Below are 18,490 nucleotides of genomic sequence, written 5' to 3' on the forward strand. Positions count from 1 at the left end.
CCACTAGTATAAAACCTGTTGAGCTTTCTCTTTCTCTCATTTATTAAATTTATTTTTTCTTATATTGGTTGAATCTAGAAAGTAACTCAATTTTTTTATGCTTTTTTGGCTTCTCTCCATAACTAGTTTTCATGTTGTGAGCACCTTAAACTTTTTCTTCTAAAATGTGATACCAATTGTTTCACACTTGACAAACAAGGCATATTGTGATAAGTTTAACGAAAAACTTTCAAGAAATTTCCTTGTACTACAAAATTGCTCAAATTTGTCTTCATTATACTTCGGTCTATTCATACTCCAGACATTAAAAAAATTAACATTTCTCTAGTTGAAATTAATTATTATTCAGTGTGTCAGCCAATNCCCCCCCCCCCCCCCCCCCCGTTTTTATTCAAATTTTCCTTGTCCTCTTCATCAATAGGAATCCAACAACTCTTCCAACAGAGTTGGGCTCTTTATCAATTTTCGTTTTCTATCTCTTTCTTATTAAATGACTAAAGAAAGTGAATTATCACGTGAAATTCAGTTTGCAAGATGATGTTAGTTTTGCATAGAAAATACCTTTGATAATTCCTTCACATATTCTTAATTGATAGAGATTTTTTTTTTTACCGCAAGGACATCTCCATGTATACCAATTTCACGTGATAATTCCCTTTCATTAGACATTAAGAAGAAATGAAAAGGAAATTATGATGATGAAACTAACTTGGATGAATTGGTTAAAATCCTAATTGACGATGATGATAAAGAAAAATTAATAAATGGGAAAAGAAAAACAACATTGTATCCCCGAAATCCAAAAAATTTCCCCTTTCTATAATATCAACAAAAACAATAATTTTTTTCCAGCGAAAAATGAGCTCTTTGAAGTTGAAGTTCTTGGAGATTACAAATACTGAAAACTGAGCTTCTTAATGATCTAAATTTCGAGTTTACTGATGATGATCGTGAAGGATCAAATGGGTAAGTTATAGAACTTACCCTTTAACCCCATTCACAACCGTGAACATCAGAACTTGAAATTTAGATCCTTCAAAAGCTCAGATTTCAGCTTTTTGTGAACCTCCAAGAACTCTGACTTAAGATTGCTCATTTTTCTATAGAGAAAATTGTTGTTTTTGTTAATTTCATAGAAAGAGGAGAATTTTTGAATTTTGGGGATGCAATACTTTTCTTCCTTTTCATATATAGGAAACAAACAACGGTACATAATGATGAAACCTTCTAAATCTAAACATATTTTTGATTATGTTAAATATTTTTTAAATTGTCAATAAATAAAATTTGAATTCTCATAAATAAGGGGATATAGTAATTTAGAATAAAATGAACATATATGGATATTTTTTTATTACTACATCTTAAAATTGTTTCTGAATTGAATTTAAATTCTCAAAATAAGTGTGATCAAGTAACTTTGGACAAAATAAGTGTATATATATATATATATATATATTTACTAATCATTGACTTTAAATTTAGTAACAAAGGAATGAAAAGAAGAATAATCAAATTTCCTTGGGTCATGTGGTATATCTAGACAAGCGTACAANTTTTAAATTGTCAATAAATAAAATTTGAATTCTCATAAATAAGGGGATATAGTAATTTAGAATAAAATGAACATATATGGATATTTTTTTATTACTACATCTTAAAATTGTTTCTGAATTGAATTTAAATTCTCAAAATAAGTGTGATCAAGTAACTTTGGACAAAATAAGTGTATATATATATATATATATATATTTACTAATCATTGACTTTAAATTTAGTAACAAAGGAATGAAAAGAAGAATAATCAAATTTCCTTGGGTCATGTGGTATATCTAGACAAGCGTACAATATTATTTTCTATAGACCACATTGTATAGGATCATTCATCCCACTAGTATAAAAACATGTTGAGCTTTCTCTTTCTCTCACTCATCAAATTTTAGTTTTCCTTATATTGATTGAATCTAGAAAGTAACTTCATTTCTTGATGCTCTGTTTGGCTTCCTCTCTCATAACTAGTTTTCATGTTGTGAGTAACATACCTTATTTCTTGGATTTTTTTCTCATTTGATTAAGTCTAAACTGAATTTCTTGTCTAGTTTGTTTTCTAATTATTTCTTCTCTTTTTTGGCTTTGCTTTCCAAGTGAGAGATTTTAGCATTAGTGATCTTAGCAAACGGAGGACTACATTTGAAATACTTCAAAATGGTAAGATTTTTTTACTTGAATTATATCAATATTTGTAAAAAAAAAATATTGTAAGTCTATTTGTTAAGTCTCTTGTGTTCTAGATCTATGGTAAAATTGACAGTCAATCTTTCTTGCTATTTTGTTTTCTTTTTTCTTAGTGGTATAGTATTAATGTTGTTCATTTTGAGGAATTGTTATGATTCATGTCATATATAATTAATTGATAGTCAATATTTCGGACCAAAATATGCTATATTGATACTTTATTGATCTCATCTTATTTATTCACCCAAATAGTAAGGATGACTCAAACACATTATTAGAGAAAGTCAAAATCGAGTGATGACCTAATTTTTTCTTAAAACAATCTATTCTTCTAGCTTTATAAGATGCAAAATTGCAATTAACTTTTTTTATATTAGAATTTTTCTAATACTTCTTTTTCAATTAATTTTATAGTCAATTTAATTTTCTTACGATATATTACTACAGATATGTCATACTTGTTTTAGTAATTCTTTCCTCTTATATGAAAATTTTATTTTTTACACGAATGGTACTCAATTTTTCATTTTACAATATTTCTGCAACCTATTATTGCAAAAAAAAATGGAGTCCCTCAATTTTTGGAGCCTAAGGTCTTTAGAAAAACACCCGTCAATCAGAGCATTTCTCTTTACCCGATGAAGTGATTACATATGTACATGTAAAATTTAGCTTAGTTGAATTTAGTTAGTTCAATATTAAACAGGATAACTTTGTCCTTTGTATCTAGTCATTTGTGCTTAAAGGGCACCTTAAGCTATTCCTTCTAAAATTCCATACCAATTGTCTCAGACTAGACAAACAATGCATATTGGGATAAGTTTAACGAAAAATTATCAAGAAATTCTTTTGTACTGCAAAATTGCTAAAATTTGTCTTCATTATACTTTGGTCTATTTATACTCCCGCCATTAGAAAAAAAATCAACATTTCTCCAGTTGAAATTAATTATTCTTCGATGTGTCGATCNCCCCCCCCCCCCCCCCCCCTTTTATTCAAATTTTCCTTGTCCTCTTCATCAGTAGGAATCCAACAACTCTTCAAAGACAGTTGGGCTCTTTATCAGTTCTCGTTTTCTATCTCTTTCTTCTTAATGACTAAAGAAAGTGAATTATCACGTGAAATCCAGTTTGCAAGATGATGTTGTTTTTCCTAGAAAATACCTTTAATAATTCCTTCACTTATTCTTAATTGACAGAGGAATATTTTTTACCGCAACGACATCTCCATGCATAACAATTTCATATGATAATTCCCTTTCATTAGACATTAAGATGAAATGAAAAGGAAATTATTAATGATAAACCTAACTTGGAAGAGTTGGTCAAAACCCTAATTGACGATGATGATAAACAAAAAATAATAAATGGGGAAAGAAGAAGAACATTGCATCCCAAAATCCAAAAATTCTCCCCTTTCTATAAAATAACAAAAACAACAAAAAAAATTCTGTGAAAAATGAGCTATCTAAATGACCTATCTGAAGCCAATAGAGATTACAAATATTGAAAATTGAGCTTCTTAATGATCTAGATTTCGAGTTTAGTGATGATGGCCGTGAATGGATCGAACAGGTAAGTTATAGAAATTACCCTTTCACCTCATTCACAACCATGATCATTAGAACTTGAAGTCGATCCTTCAGAAGCTCAAATTTCAGTACTTTGTAAACCTTCAAGAACTTGGACTTAAGATTGTTCATTTTTTTTATAGAGAAGATTGTTGTTTTTGTTAATTTCTAGAGAAAAAAGAGGAGAATTTTTGGATTATGGGATGCAATACTTTTCTTCATTTTCATATATAGGAAACAAACAACAGTAAGCTCAGTTGTAATTTATGAGAAGCAGCCCCCTTTTTTATTGCAAGTACATAATTTAGTATTGTTGGTGAATCAAATCAATAAGTGAATTATGTATCACTGCCATAGTACTTTATTATGGAGAAATAGGTTATTTTAAAGTTAGTCATCAATCAACTAATTGTGGAAATATAATAAAGAAGTACAATAACTTCTATGTAGAGCTTACCTACTTAACATCACTCACTTTGTTACTCCCTAGTCATAGTACATTTTGTGATTTGCTTAGGATGTTACATTATGTTGATGTTTTTACTATTTCTTTACTTAATGATAGGTAATGATTTCGTTATTGTTTGTGATGTTTGCTTTGCATTTGTATGTTATTTTTAATATTTCATGTATGAGCTACTCCAACCTTGGAGGTAGGGATAATGTCTATATACACTCTAACTCTCTCAAAACCCCTCCTTTCATTGCTCCAATTATTAAGCGAGAGAGAGTGGTGATAATGACTAACCAACTTTCCATTGTTTCACTAATTCTGCCTTGCTCAATCTTCAACATTCACACATATATGTTGTATCACCCACTGGAATAGATCTATGTGAAGTGAATCTGAATTAATAGGTGTAAAGAAAAAAATTGTGCATTTGATTCATACTTGGGGGTCGTTTGGTAGGAGGAGTATTAGAAGAAATAATCCACATAATATTTATGGTATTATTTAATACTATGTTTGGTAGGAATTTTAATGAAATAAACTTGAAACAAGTTCTCAAAACAATCTATTCAAGCACTTGAAAGCGACATATATTTCTAGTTGTGATTATTACTTTTCACCAAAAGTACTTTTTTGCTTAAAAATTCCGTTGGTGCTTAGATTCTAGGAAGGGAAAAAATATGCAAAATGCACATACAAATGTTAGTGAGGGACATCATTAGCCTGAATTTAAACAGTGGGTTGGACAGATTATATTTTCACGAGTTAATTTTATCATATCTAATGTAACCGANAGGACAAATATACCCCCGAACTATCGTAAATGGTATGCAGATACCCTTCGTCATACTTTTGGGACATTGGTGCCCCTGCCGTCCAAAAACTAGAGCATATATACCCTTTATACTAACGGACATACACGTGTCATAATCTTATTCGCCGATTAAATATCGGATCGACGGATAAGATTACGCCATGTGTCCCTATTTAGTCTTCCGTTAGAGTGAAGGGCATATATACTCTAGTTTTTAGACGGCAGGGGCATCAATGTCCCAATAGTATGACGGAGGGTATCTGCATACCATTTACGATAGTTCAAGGGTATATTTGTCCTTTTTCCCTTCTAGGAATGCCAAAAATATGCAAAATGCACATACAAATGTTAGTGAGGGACATCATTGGCCTGAATTTAAACAGTGGGTTGGACAGATTATATTTTCACAAGTTAATTTTATCATATCTAATGTAACCGAGGTAACAACAGACTTACGAGAATGTCATTTATGGCCATCAATGTAACTGAGTAGCAAGCACAGATGATTTGTGAGATGACATATACATTTTTTGGTAAAATTAGTGGCTCAAGTGTACTAATTTACCTCATTCTAACATTGTTATACAACATTATGCATCTTCACAAACCAAAACTTAAGTACTCCAAAAGACCAAATTTGTAACACATTTATACATGCAGAAAATGATGCTGAAATCATCTCTATGGCTTCCATGTAAGAAAAAATATACAGCAGAAAAGTGGAGGGGGATTTTGGCACGAAAAAAATGAACAGCACTTGACTCGACTACAACACACTACACACGCAACACAACCCGAAAGGAAGAACGAATACAGAAGAAAATGAAGAATCTCCGCCTGATCAAAGCTATGGCTACTCATTCCACTCTATAATTAACAAATCAATATACCATCAGGAGACGGAGCATAATCCTGATCTACACAACCGGCCTGCCTCCAAAAGAATATGGTTCTAGTCCTGACATCCTATCATCCTCGATATCAATTTGAACAACGCATCAGTCTAATTACATACGAAGTTTCACTGCCCAAACGTGATAATCAACAGCAAACAAAGTGTTAGAAATCCTCATCATTCTGTCTTTGCTTGATCTTTCCAGTTTGAAGCTGGCATTTTACACAAAGGATTTGGACATTTGAATCTGCTACCATTCCCAGCTTCATTGAAAATGAGAAGTATCTTCAGTTGCATTGCTTCTGTTTTTAAACAAGTCTATGCTGACGCAATCCCTTCCCAAAGTGAGGTTGCATCAGGCGGACATACAAACCATTTTTTGACATCAGTGTATCATGGGTACCTTCCTCAACAATCCTCCCTCCATTAAGTACAACTATGTTGTCAACATGCCTCATCATGGCAGCTCGGTGGGCAATTAAAATAGTTGTCTTGTTCCCCATGATTAGAGTATCAAGAGCCTCTTGTATCACTCGGCTCGACTCAGATTCAATGGAGGAGCTTGCTTCGTCCAATAACAGAATAGGTGCATTCTTCAGAACAACACGAGCTATTGCAATTCTTTGCTTCTGCCCAGGAGTCAGATCTACCCCCCTCATCCCAACATGTGTGTCATAACCATGAGGCAAACTGCTGATGAAATGATGAGCATTTGCTATTCTAGCGGCTTCTTTCATCTCAGCTTCACTAGCATTGTGCCTTGCATAGATTATGTTTTCCCTAATGGTGGTTGAAAAGATAATTGGTTCCTGCTGAACAAGTCCTAAATGGTTCCTCAACCATCGTAAATTGTATGTCTTTAAATCACGGCCATCAAGTAAAACCTGACCAGCAACAGGGTCATAAAACCTCTCTATTAAAGATATAATTGTGCTCTTTCCTGAGCCAGAAACACCTACCACAGCTACAGTTTGCCCTCCGTTGACTTTTAGAGTGAAATTGCTCAGTACCAGGACTTCTGGTCGAGATGGATATGAGAAATCAATGTTTTTCAACTCAATACTTCCATAGACATTTGGCGGTTTTAAGGCCGAGTTGTCATCTGGATCAATCTTTGGTGCTCGGTCAATTATTTCGAATACTGAGGTCAGAGATTTTCTTCTTTTGAGAATATATGGAGCCAACCCAAAAGGCTCAACAAGTGCAAAAGATGCAAATGAGAACACCATGAACGCCTTGAGCGCTGTAGTTAGATTCACGTGCTTATTCTTTACAGTGAGTGCAGTATACCAAAGGAGAAGAGCATTGCAACCAAAAAGAAGAAACTGTGAAAAGCCAAAAGCAAAACCAATTGCCACACCATGGAGGAAGCTTTTCGTAAATATCTTCTGCAGTTGCGACCTGTAGAGCTCCATTACCTTATCACCAGCACAGAATGCTACAACTGTATAGATATTTCTAACAGCATCCTCAAGGACCAACGATGCCTTCCTGTGCATCTCCTGAATACCCTTTGACAAACCAGCAAGCCACAATTTCTGCAAATTAAGTTCAGATCCAAGTGAGTGCCTGGTAGAAAGGACTACGAATATTGAGAAGTTCTTAAACTTGAGCGAAGAGATGGTAATTAGAAAAACTGATTGCCATAAACTACACTAACTTTTTAACAAGCCTTTTTGCAGGACCGGAACTCTACAAAACCAATTTTATTGTTTTATGGGAATAGGAAAGAAGAAGACAAAAAGACAATCTGGTTTCTTCAAGGAAAGTCAGCTCAGAATGTTTTAAGATAAGCTTGCTATAAAAATATGAAATACACTTTTCTGCTGTGCATGAATAAGTGACTAAGTTGTGACATTCTACAAATAAAACAAACCTGCGCAACAGCAGACACGGTAAGAATAGGAAGAGTGGCTAATGCCACGAGTGCCAACCGCCACTGAAGTAGCATCCCAATAAGAATAGCCACAATAACAGCTGAAGTATCTTGTATGAATATGGACAGGCGATTGCTGAAAGCAGCACGCACAAATGTAGCATCATTTGCCAAGCGCATTGATAGATTATCAGCACTATTCTCCTCCTCGTCAAACCACCCGACTTCATTGCGAAGCATTGCTGTTGAAGAACGACAACATCAGAAAAAAGCAGCAGTATTCATGAGACAACTAATTATGATCATTATAAGTGCATATATTTACACTAGTACAAATGTAAAACAAAACAAACTATGAAAGGAACAGTTACTAATTGAAATTAGTCATTACCAGAAAACATCATCCTCCGAACTCGCTCAGTCATTTTCTCTCCCATTATACCAAAATAGAAATGCTGCAGAAAATTGGCAAATACAGTCACTACACCCATACAGGCAATGATGAGGCACCACCTGTCAACATCTCGCCGTAAGTGATGCTTATCATCTGCTGTGTAATATGCTGTTACAATCAATGCAATGACATAGGCCAATAGGGGATTAAAGGAACCAAATATTGCAGCACCCGTGCTCCCTAGTAGAGCATAAAGCCACTCTGCAAGGCTAAGCTCAACAAGTCTCCAGAAGGATGGTGGTTCTCGATTCTCTGTATCCTTTGTTTCTTTGGATGTATTAGGAAAGTCATCAAACTCACTGTTAGGACGACTAAAAGTTTGTGAGTGAGAACGCTCATTTTTGGGATCAGATGTCAAGAGTGGTGAGACAGGTGATTCGGGATCGGAATTGTTGGACAACTTCCGATTTGCAGATTGAACGTCAATCTTAGGAAGCTCTGGCAGTCTCATCTCAAAGCTATCCTGCCTTCTTATTGATGGTTCTTTATCAGCTGAATCCAAGGGCATACCATTCTCAACCATTTGCTCCGGTGGCGGGCTACGGTTGTGGGGAGATTCTTGAGAACTAAATGTAACATCTGCTGCCCAAAATGCATGGGCACCAGAAACCCTTTGAAGAGATGGTGATTTCATCATCTTTGGAGAAGAAGGTTCTTGGAAGCTATGACTAGCTGAAGAATCTTTTTCAACTTGAAACACTGCAGTCCCCTTGTGGTTTCTCATTGGCATCCTGAATGATGTGAGCGAAAGCATGTAACTAAGTATCAGTAATTAATCTAAAACCAGAAAACAAACTACAAGGATAATTTTTGGGAAAAACGGGGACTTATTTATCACCAAGTAACCTTGTAATGCAAAGCTATAGCAAACACTTATAACACAATAATCATCCAAGTGCTCAGTCGAGTCATGTACCGCACCTGCGAGGGAGTTTTGCTGCTTCTTCACATTTAAGAAGCTCGGCATAGAGGCCATCCAGTGCTATCAGTTCATCATGTGTTCCCATTTCAACTAATTGGCCTTCCTCCATCACGGCAATGTAATCAGCATTTCGGATAAGACTAAGTCTCCTTGCTATTATTATAGTTGATCTTCCCAACATGAGGAGATCCAGCGCTCCCTGAACAGATCTCTCAGCTTCAAAATCAAGTCCACCAGTAACTTCATCAAGAAGAAGGATAGAAGGACTCGAAAGAACAGCCCTAGCAACAGAAAGTTTAATTTTTTGCTCTTCGGTCAAAGTTAGACCAGTCCTACCCACCTACAAGAAATATTAAGTAGGAAAAGTTAAGCATCAGAAAAGGCAAAACAGTCGAACATATGAAAGAACTGTGACAACTGCAAGATACCTGAGTCTCATATCCTCCCTCCAGTGAGCTAATAAACGTATGGGCATGTGCTATTTTCGCAGCTTCTTCAATTTGATCTGAAGAAGCATCTCGTCCATAAGCAATGTTATCTCTGATGCTCAGACTTAGCAAGGCAGGTTCCTGGGTGACTAAGCCAATTCGGCTTCTCAGCCATTCCAGCTTCAGGTTTTTAATGTTTTCCCCATCTAACAGGACTTCCCCTGCAAGTAATATATAAGTAGAATATCATATTTTTAGCTTGCTTTAAGGAATATGCAACCCACGGAAGAGAACTTAAATGGTAATATTACCTAATGTAGGATCGTAAAACCGCTCCATAAGTGGTATAATACTACTTTTGCCGGAACCATTTCTGCCAACAAGGGCTACAGCCTTTTTAGCAGGTACAGTGAGATAAAATCCACTCAAGATAGGAATTTCAGGGCGAGAGAGGTAGCTGAAATATACATTTCGGAACTCAATGTTTCCTTGCACAGAAGGAAGGGTGGTTCCTTCATTATTAGCAACGGAGGACGAACGACTGATCATCTCAAATAGCCTATAAGCTGCAATTCTCCCTTGTTCAAAAGAGTAAAAGTTTGTTGCTGCTTGATTCAGCCCACTGTATCAATATAGGAATTGGTGGATTGCATTACTTTAGTACGACATATGAGGGAGGAGGGTAAGATGTGTGAAAGAGATACTCACAGGCCACTTAGAATTACAGCAAAAAGAGCTGTAACAACTTCACCGCCATGAGCTTTTCCATGTGTGACCAGGAATCTTCCAACCCACAGTTGCAAGGCACAGGAACAAATTGCAAGCCCGTATGTGAAGCCAAGTCCAAGTCCTTGCACAAGACTTATTAATATACCGTACCTCAGTGTAGCTTGTAGCGAGGTAGCATATGAATACTTGGCCAAAGTTTCATTTGTGAATGCATACAATGTCCTAATATAAGAAACTGCCTGCATCATATGAAAGGGAAGTTGAAGGAAACTCTCCATAGGCATTTAAATTCAGATCCAAATATCTGTAACTCTAGCTGATTCATACAGAGACCAATACATCATTCCTTGAACATCGTGAAATATGTTATGTTATGTAGAAGTACATTATTGGTAGCTGACAACTCAATTCATCTATATATTCAGCTTCATCTATGAAGGCATAGCATGGTTGAAGAGTAAATTTTTATCAATGACAGAATCATGGCTTTGCTGTTTTATGTAGATGATGGACATTGGGAGATAACAGAAAGCAACTTAATTGAAAACCATTTTTAGTTACTTCCCACAGGAAGACTCTCTACTGGTGTGTGTGCCTACTGCTAATAAACTTCTTGACTAATCTTCTTGTACATGAATACATTCAATTCATGTATTATGGAATTACTTTGTGCACCGAGCTGCCCCCTTTTTTATGTTTACGAAATTAATGCAAGTATGTGTGTAGGATATTGTACATGTATTTGGGAAGGGGAAATTCTAGTATAAAGTTTTGATACATGTATTAGACTTGGTAAATATTAGAAGATATCCTATAAGTACCTAGATACCTCGGGGCGGATCATAGACGGATTTCTCGGTTATCAAAAAAAAATAGTACCTAGATACCTTGTATTTTTTTTATAAAGGTTAAAAAAATATACTAGACGAGCTGAGAGAAGTAAGGAAAACTACTTTCCTCCCACTTGTTTTCTAGAGAAAGTCAGTGACTTGAATGTGCTCCTCAAATTTCTCAACATTTGGCATCAGAGCCGATTCTCTTGAGAGATAAGTGGGAATATAAAAATAAAAAATAAAAACTGAAACCTCAAATTGAAATGAATGTGGATCAAATTAGCTATATTATAGGTATGAGGATGCTGAGCTAGAGAAGCACCAGACTAATAGAACTACAAGATTTCAAAAGTTTTAACTTTGAAGGATTATTTTGACGAGAAGGGGGACAAGAGGGTCAACCATGACAAAGTAGATGCTTATGGAGTAGCTATACGATAACGGATCTTCAGTAGAAGTATCAGATGATGTCAATGCCATGGCCCATGAGAATGATTGATAAGAAAATCCCCACTTGCATCTAGCAAGAATTGATGACGAGATATTTTAGAAGATTTCTTTCTCTGTAGTTCAAGAACAGATAAGGATGATGATGAAGAGAATATATGGAGATGACTCGAATGAAGGGGTTCATTGCAGAATACCGACAATCTCTGACTTCAAGATTTAGTTATGTTATTGTCGCTACTAAAAAGTCCAGGGATATTGATTCCAAGATACCATAACAGAACTTACAGGGTTTTTGCAAGCAGATGAGGAAATCCTGAAGAAAACGAAACAAGTATCATCGAACAAGCATTGGTTTTCTTAAAGGAAAAAGATGATAAGTGTGCTTGCATCAAAGAAGCTGCAGATGAGGATGAGGAAGAGAAAGAATCGAGAAGGAAATTGAGGTCACCAAGTTGTTGTTATCTCCACCTAAAGATTAACATCTTCCACAACATCTCTTGGAGTGATAAATCGTGTCTAAAGGGGGTACTAGAAGATAACTAGCATGAAAAGAATTTAATGTATGAATGCAGGTAAGATTTTAAACATGAATACGGAAAGGAAAAAGGTCAATAATTGAATTATGACACATGTACTAGACTAAGTACATGTTAGAAGAACTCCTATAAATACTTGGGTATTACCGTCATTTTATGTAAGCAGAGTTGAAGAGAAGGAAGAACACTTTCCTCTACTTGTCTTCAAGAGAATTATTGATGATTGCCCGTTCCTCCCATATTTCCGTTACTTAGCGCATATTCATGTTGAAAAGATCCTTATTCTTTATTATAGAAAAACAAGTGAAAAAAGGCATCACAGTCCTTCAGGAACAGATTGCTATTTATTGTCTACAGTGTTAAAAAGGGAAGTACAGAATTCTTAGTTCTTTTCTGCTTTTCCTTTCATCTCTCTTTTTTTCTTTTTTTTTTTGGGGGGGGGTTGTGGAATGCTTCTACTGTTAGCACTGATCCAACCGAAGATTATGTAAACAATGCCATTCATCTACATAGTTACATTTTTTATTTTTTATTTTGAAACTGATCTACAGAGTTACATTAAGTGAGTATAAAGAATCACAAATCATCATTGATTGCTAAAAGCTCACACGTTAATAAATATTAAATTACACTACAAAGAGCAAGAGTTTCATGAAGTTCCCAAATGGGAGAATCAGATCAATAATGGAGAAAACCAGACCTGTTCAGCTATACTTGCTGCTTCAGCATATGCATCCTGAATGTTCTCTGCAAGTCTATGAAGAAATATATTTGATATCCCCCCAGCTGCGACAATAAAAGGGCCAGTTGCTAAAGTTATAAGGGCAATTTGCCAGCAATTGACAAATCCAATAACAAGGCCACTGAAAAAAGTAGCCATGTTATGAATATAATTCCCAACCTGTCATAGCACCGTTAAGATAAAGGTGAGAAGCCATTGTCAAAGTCAAGCAAAGAAGATAAAGAAGGCTGAACATACTTTTTCACTAAGAGCAGATTGAATAAGTAGCACATCACTCAAAACTTGGCTCACAATGTCTCCATTGTTTCCATAGGTATCAAAAAAACTCATATCTTGATTTAGTAATACTTGAACATATCTTGATCTGATCACCGCAGTCTGCCGTTCTCCGGTAAGAATCCAACATGATACCTCTATCAGAAAGAAATTAATTAAAACAAATGATAAGAGAAACTTTAAATGGACAATAATAAAACTTGAGCAATTTTAGCTTACCAATCCAACCAGCAACAAAAACACCCCCAGCAATATATAGGATGATCAAGGCAAGCTGTGAAAAATGTGATCTTTGTTAGGTAACGTAACTGTTAAAAAAATTCTTGGTTAAATATCACAAACAATTATAACAAAGACCAAGAGAAAAAAAATTCAAAATAACTATCATCATCAAGTGTGGCTTGCAAGTACAACAAATCACCCTCTCTTTTACCATCTTCCTGGGGGCTTTTGGAAAGAAGTACTCTCTCTCTCCATCTTCATTTTCCATTTGATGGTCAGGTACCAAATGCCAACGAGTAGAGCTCTTACATGACTAGATCAACAGGAAGTCAGGAACCAACTACACTAAAGAAACATACCTCTCCTTTTTTTTCTGCTTCTTTTTTTTACAACATTAAGACTATCATTTGAAGACCTTCAAAGAATTTGGGCACCAATTACATGCAATAAAATCTAATGGGCAAGATTGATTCAACTACAGATCTCTAAGGAATGCAAATAAACTTGTAAACATACAGATTGCTAAAACGTTAAATGGAAAACCATTAATGCAAAAGATTCTCATGTTAGTCGATAAAAATAACATTACCTATTTGAAAAATAAAAATAGTGATTCCTTGTACTCCTTTTTGTAGTTTCCAAATGTATTTTATCTTATAGAAAAATCAATCAAGATATACACCAAGTTGGGGTCAATGAACATGTCCAAGATGCTTATGTCGCTTTGCTCACGGAATTAGATGAGTTGATCCTTGTACTTTTTTAAAGATGGTGGTGTTCGAGTCATCTTGTGCGCACCTCAATTATTTGTGAATGAGATAATACTAATTGATGAGACGTGTAATGGAGTTAATGCTAAGTTAGATGTGTGGAGACAAACTTTGGAGAGTTTCGGTTGTGTGATAAAAAGGTACCATTGAATCTCAAAGGTAAGCTCAGTTGAGCGGACTCTTCACTTTTGATGCCGCACCCGTGTCAGATTCTCCAAAAATACACGACTTTTGACAAATTTGACACACACCCGTTGACATTTTTGAAGTGTCCAAGCAACATAGAAGGTAAGTTCTACATAATGGTGATTTGACCGACATTGTTGTATGGAGCGGAGTATTAGCCAAACAAAAATTCCCATGTTTAGAAGATGTATGTTGTAGAGATGAGGATGTTGAGGTGGATTTGTGGTCATATTAGGAGTGATAATATTAGAAATGAGGATATTCGGGATAAGTTAGGAGGGGCCTCCGTGATGGATAAGATGAGGGAAGCGCAACTTAAATAGTTTGGACATATGAAGAGGAGAGACGCAGCAGTGAGTAGGTGCGATAGGTTGGTTATAAAGGGTACGAGGAGAGACAAAGGTAGGCCAAGAGAGTATTGGGGAGAGGTGATAAGACAAGATATGACGCAACTTCATGTCATTGAGGACATGACCTTAAATAGGAAGGTGTGGAGGACACGTATTAAGATAGCTGGTTAGTAGGTCGTGTAGTGTTGTCTTGCTTAAAGGGGTTGGTGTTCGCCATTGTACTAGTTGTATTATTGTAGTTCTTGTTTTTGATATTTAGCATTGTTTATTTTTATTTTCAATAACTTATCCTAGTATATTGTTTATTGGGTTTCGATTATCACATTATTTTGTTGTTGTCTTTGCTACCTTCGGGTAGACTTTGCACCATTTCCTTGTAACTCACTATATTTCTGTCATCGTCTCCTTCTTCACTTGAGCCGAGGGTCTCTCAAAAACAACTTCTCTACCTCCCGGTAGTGATAAGGACCGCGTACATTCTACCCTCCCCAGACCCCACTTGTGGGATTTCACTGGGAATGTTGTGGTTGTTGTATGTTAACTCCCACCACCCACAAAGGCTTAGGCATATGAGAAAAAATCACCTAGTATTTTTCTCCTCAGTTGGAATTTATACTAGAGACCTCATGGTTCTACTCCAACTTCATTGACCATTAGGACGCACCCTTGGCTATGTTGACCTACTGCAAACCACGCCATTCTTTTGGAGAGAGTATCTCCCTAGTCGATGTTATTATAATTCCATGGTGTGTTATTTGGTTTTATACAGTTCAGTAAGAGCAGTACTTCACCATTAGTCTGACCTGTCTCTAAAAAAATCTACTTCAGCAAAAACAATACCTCCCAATTTACCAAACTTCTCCTTTCCAAGAAAATGCACATGGGCATTTATAGACAGAGATGCACATGTTACTCTTATTTTGACAAGCCAGAGATGAAGATGTCACATACAAAGGGATTCTTTTGAGAGATGCAAATTCGGTTACTTTAGTTGACTTTTGCAGTTACTAATAACAAAATCACATGAGAAAGCTCAAATTCATCCGTTTCCAAAAGATTTAATGAAACTCTACAGCACACTAACTTTTTGAAAATGATTGGGCACACCAAAGCTCAGTCCAGGAATACTATTAGGAACTTGATGCCCCACATTCATCTTTTTGCAAGATCCAATGGTTGTCCATCCTTCTTTCTGTATATATTTAAAAGTTTGAAATGCAACAGAAACACAATGCCTTTTAGATTAATGCACATAACATGAAGTGAAACACTTCCAACCTAGAATTGGCTCGTTTTCGTCAAACTCTCAAGATTAAATCCAGAGGCAAATGTCTTCTGTGGCCTGCTGCAACATAAAAAAGTAAATTCTAGGAAATGTGGGAATGGATAAAAGAGTGGTTTATGCTAAACAAGGTCACTCTTTACCAGCCAGGTGTGGAAACCGTATGGAAGCTTATATCCATTCACAGGCATCTAATGGAGGATTTACAGTTACACAATGACTTGCTTTTAAAGTGGGATCAATAGCCTAACTTGAAAAGCCTGCTGATTTCAATAGCTTGAAAGGCCGAGTATTTAGCACCAAGACACCAACTAATCATATGCAACTCTTACAAACACAGAAGGGAAACTGATAAGAGACCTCAGCTGGAGTGCACTTACCAAGTCACAAAGCACAACCAACTACAACAATAACAGGCTGAAACTACTAATTCACCTAATAAACCACCACCTGTAATTGAAAAGCACTAATTCAATATCTACCTGCTGCCTATTTCTCCACTATTGTCTTGCAGGAGTACAATTCGTGACAGAAGTCGGAGTCCGTCAAACATCAGCTTTCCAAATCAGATCACCTCTTACTAGCTATAATATACATCTCAATGATTAATTCCTGATAGATGATTAGCACACTGACAACACTGGGGGAAGCAAATACAATAGCTAGTCAGCGTCCCTGATCCTCTAACACTATGTAACCTTTCTTCTATAACTCAGGGAAAAACATTTCCAGTCTAATACAAAAAATAAAACATGTCTTTTCGCATTATTCATTAAACAACAATCACTAGGACAGTAAAGGCAACACACCACAAGTAATTCAGATTAAGAGATTGCTACTGCAACAACAATTCAATGTTCATTTGCTTCATTTTTAACCCATTTCATTTCGCCATAATTTGAGGTTTTCTAACACTATCTGAACACACAAATCTCTAAAAAGAATAGCTACAGTCAATGAACAATTCAGCTCTAGTCACCTCAGTAAATCTATGGAACAAAAATTCTTTAAGAATACTACAACTAACAAAATCCAGCTGTAGCTTACCTCAGTGAACCTGTCAAATAGATCATCAGCGGATTCAGAACCATGACTAAGCAACTGAATAATCTTAGCAAAGTAATGCAAGTAAACCACCAAAGCAGTCCCATGTGCAGCTGCAGCAACTGATCCTAATATCATAAGCACCCAATCTAACCGGTCCGCACAAGCAAACAGCATCGAAAACGGTGCAGCTGTTGGCGGAGGTTCCATCTCCTCCGTATCAGCATCCATCTCCTCCTCTAACTCAACCTGCATAGCATCACCTCCTGTATCCGTATAAGGAGAAGGAGATTCCGGCGGCTCCGATACTTCCGACACCGGCGTTAACGGCTGTATATGAGGTGGGGACCACCCAAATAACCCCCTTTGTACCATCATTTTTCAACTACCTGTAAAATCAAAAACCCTTTTTTTACCCTATACCCTAAATCAACCACACAATCCCCTTCAATGCCATCATAAAACCCTTAACCCTAAATCGGCATCGCAATTTAGGGTTTTGAAGAAAAAAACACAAAATGAGAAATTCGAATTCAGATCCAAAAAATTTTGAAAATTGGACTGAAAATTGGGAGTGTAAAAGCAGGAATTGAAACTTGAATTTAGTGGAAATAGCAGAAATGAGCTTAGAGAAAACTCAAAAGCTTGAGTCGGGTCAAAAATGGCGGAGAGAGAGTTGACTGGGCACAGAAAATCCCCTTTGTTGTGCGTTTTGTTTATATATGGAGGCTGAAAACGACGACGTATAAAGGAGACAACGGTCGTCGGAGTTTTTCAAGTTTTTAACGTAGAAGGGAAAAGTGGCTGTCGCTGTACAATTTTCAAGTTTTTGAAGTAAAATTATTCCACATTTGGATTTTAAAAAAATAAAAAATAGAACCTTATTATTAAAGGAATTTTATTTTATTTTTACTTGAATTTAAATCATTTGATTAAGATTCAAAAGGTATTTATTGTTCATCATAACATAGTCATTATTGGTAAAGTTTGGTTTAAAATATTACGATTGAATAGTTACTAAAAGAGCGAAAATAAAAGAGAGGTGAATGATATTTTGATTTAAAATAATTGAATTAACTTCTTACGTAATGATATTGTGTTGGTATTTATTGTTTGTAGTAGTCTTTATTTGTAAAGTTAGGTTTAAAATATTATACTTGAATAGTTATATTATATATAAAAGTGAAAATAAAAGACTTGTAGGTACAAATTTCATCGAATAAAAGAGAGGTAAATGAAACTTTGATTTAGAATGACTGAAATTAACTTCTTACATAATGGAATTGTGTTTTTTTTGTTATTTATATTTCTTAGGAGAGATGTATTATTCAAGGTTGGATCAATAATTATGATATTCATTCATCTTATTTTAGTATTTTGGTTGAAGAACATAAATTTATATGTAAAAAATTATTGAAATTATGA

The 18,490-nt window shown here is 35.5% G+C and overlaps 1 protein-coding gene across 1 annotated transcript; it reads right to left on the reverse strand.

The window, feature by feature from the left end:
- Positions 1-5,624: 5,624 nt before the first annotated feature.
- On the reverse strand, positions 5,625-17,867 carry LOC125854624 (ABC transporter B family member 6-like). Its single transcript, XM_049534208.1, has 11 exons — positions 17,069-17,867; positions 13,431-13,485; positions 13,173-13,348; positions 12,894-13,094; positions 10,354-10,613; positions 9,957-10,267; positions 9,646-9,866; positions 9,217-9,557; positions 8,233-9,026; positions 7,842-8,083; positions 5,625-7,503 (listed from the first exon to the last, which is right to left on the reverse strand). Exons 1-11 carry the CDS (start codon positions 17,441-17,443, stop codon positions 6,274-6,276), a joined length of 4,206 nt encoding a protein of 1,401 aa, XP_049390165.1. The 5' UTR covers positions 17,444-17,867; the 3' UTR covers positions 5,625-6,273.
- Between the last annotated feature and the right edge of the window lie 623 nt (positions 17,868-18,490).

The sequence above is a fragment of the Solanum stenotomum genome, chromosome 2, assembly GCF_019186545.1.
Source record: "Solanum stenotomum isolate F172 chromosome 2, ASM1918654v1, whole genome shotgun sequence".
NCBI lineage: Eukaryota > Viridiplantae > Streptophyta > Magnoliopsida > Solanales > Solanaceae > Solanum > Solanum stenotomum.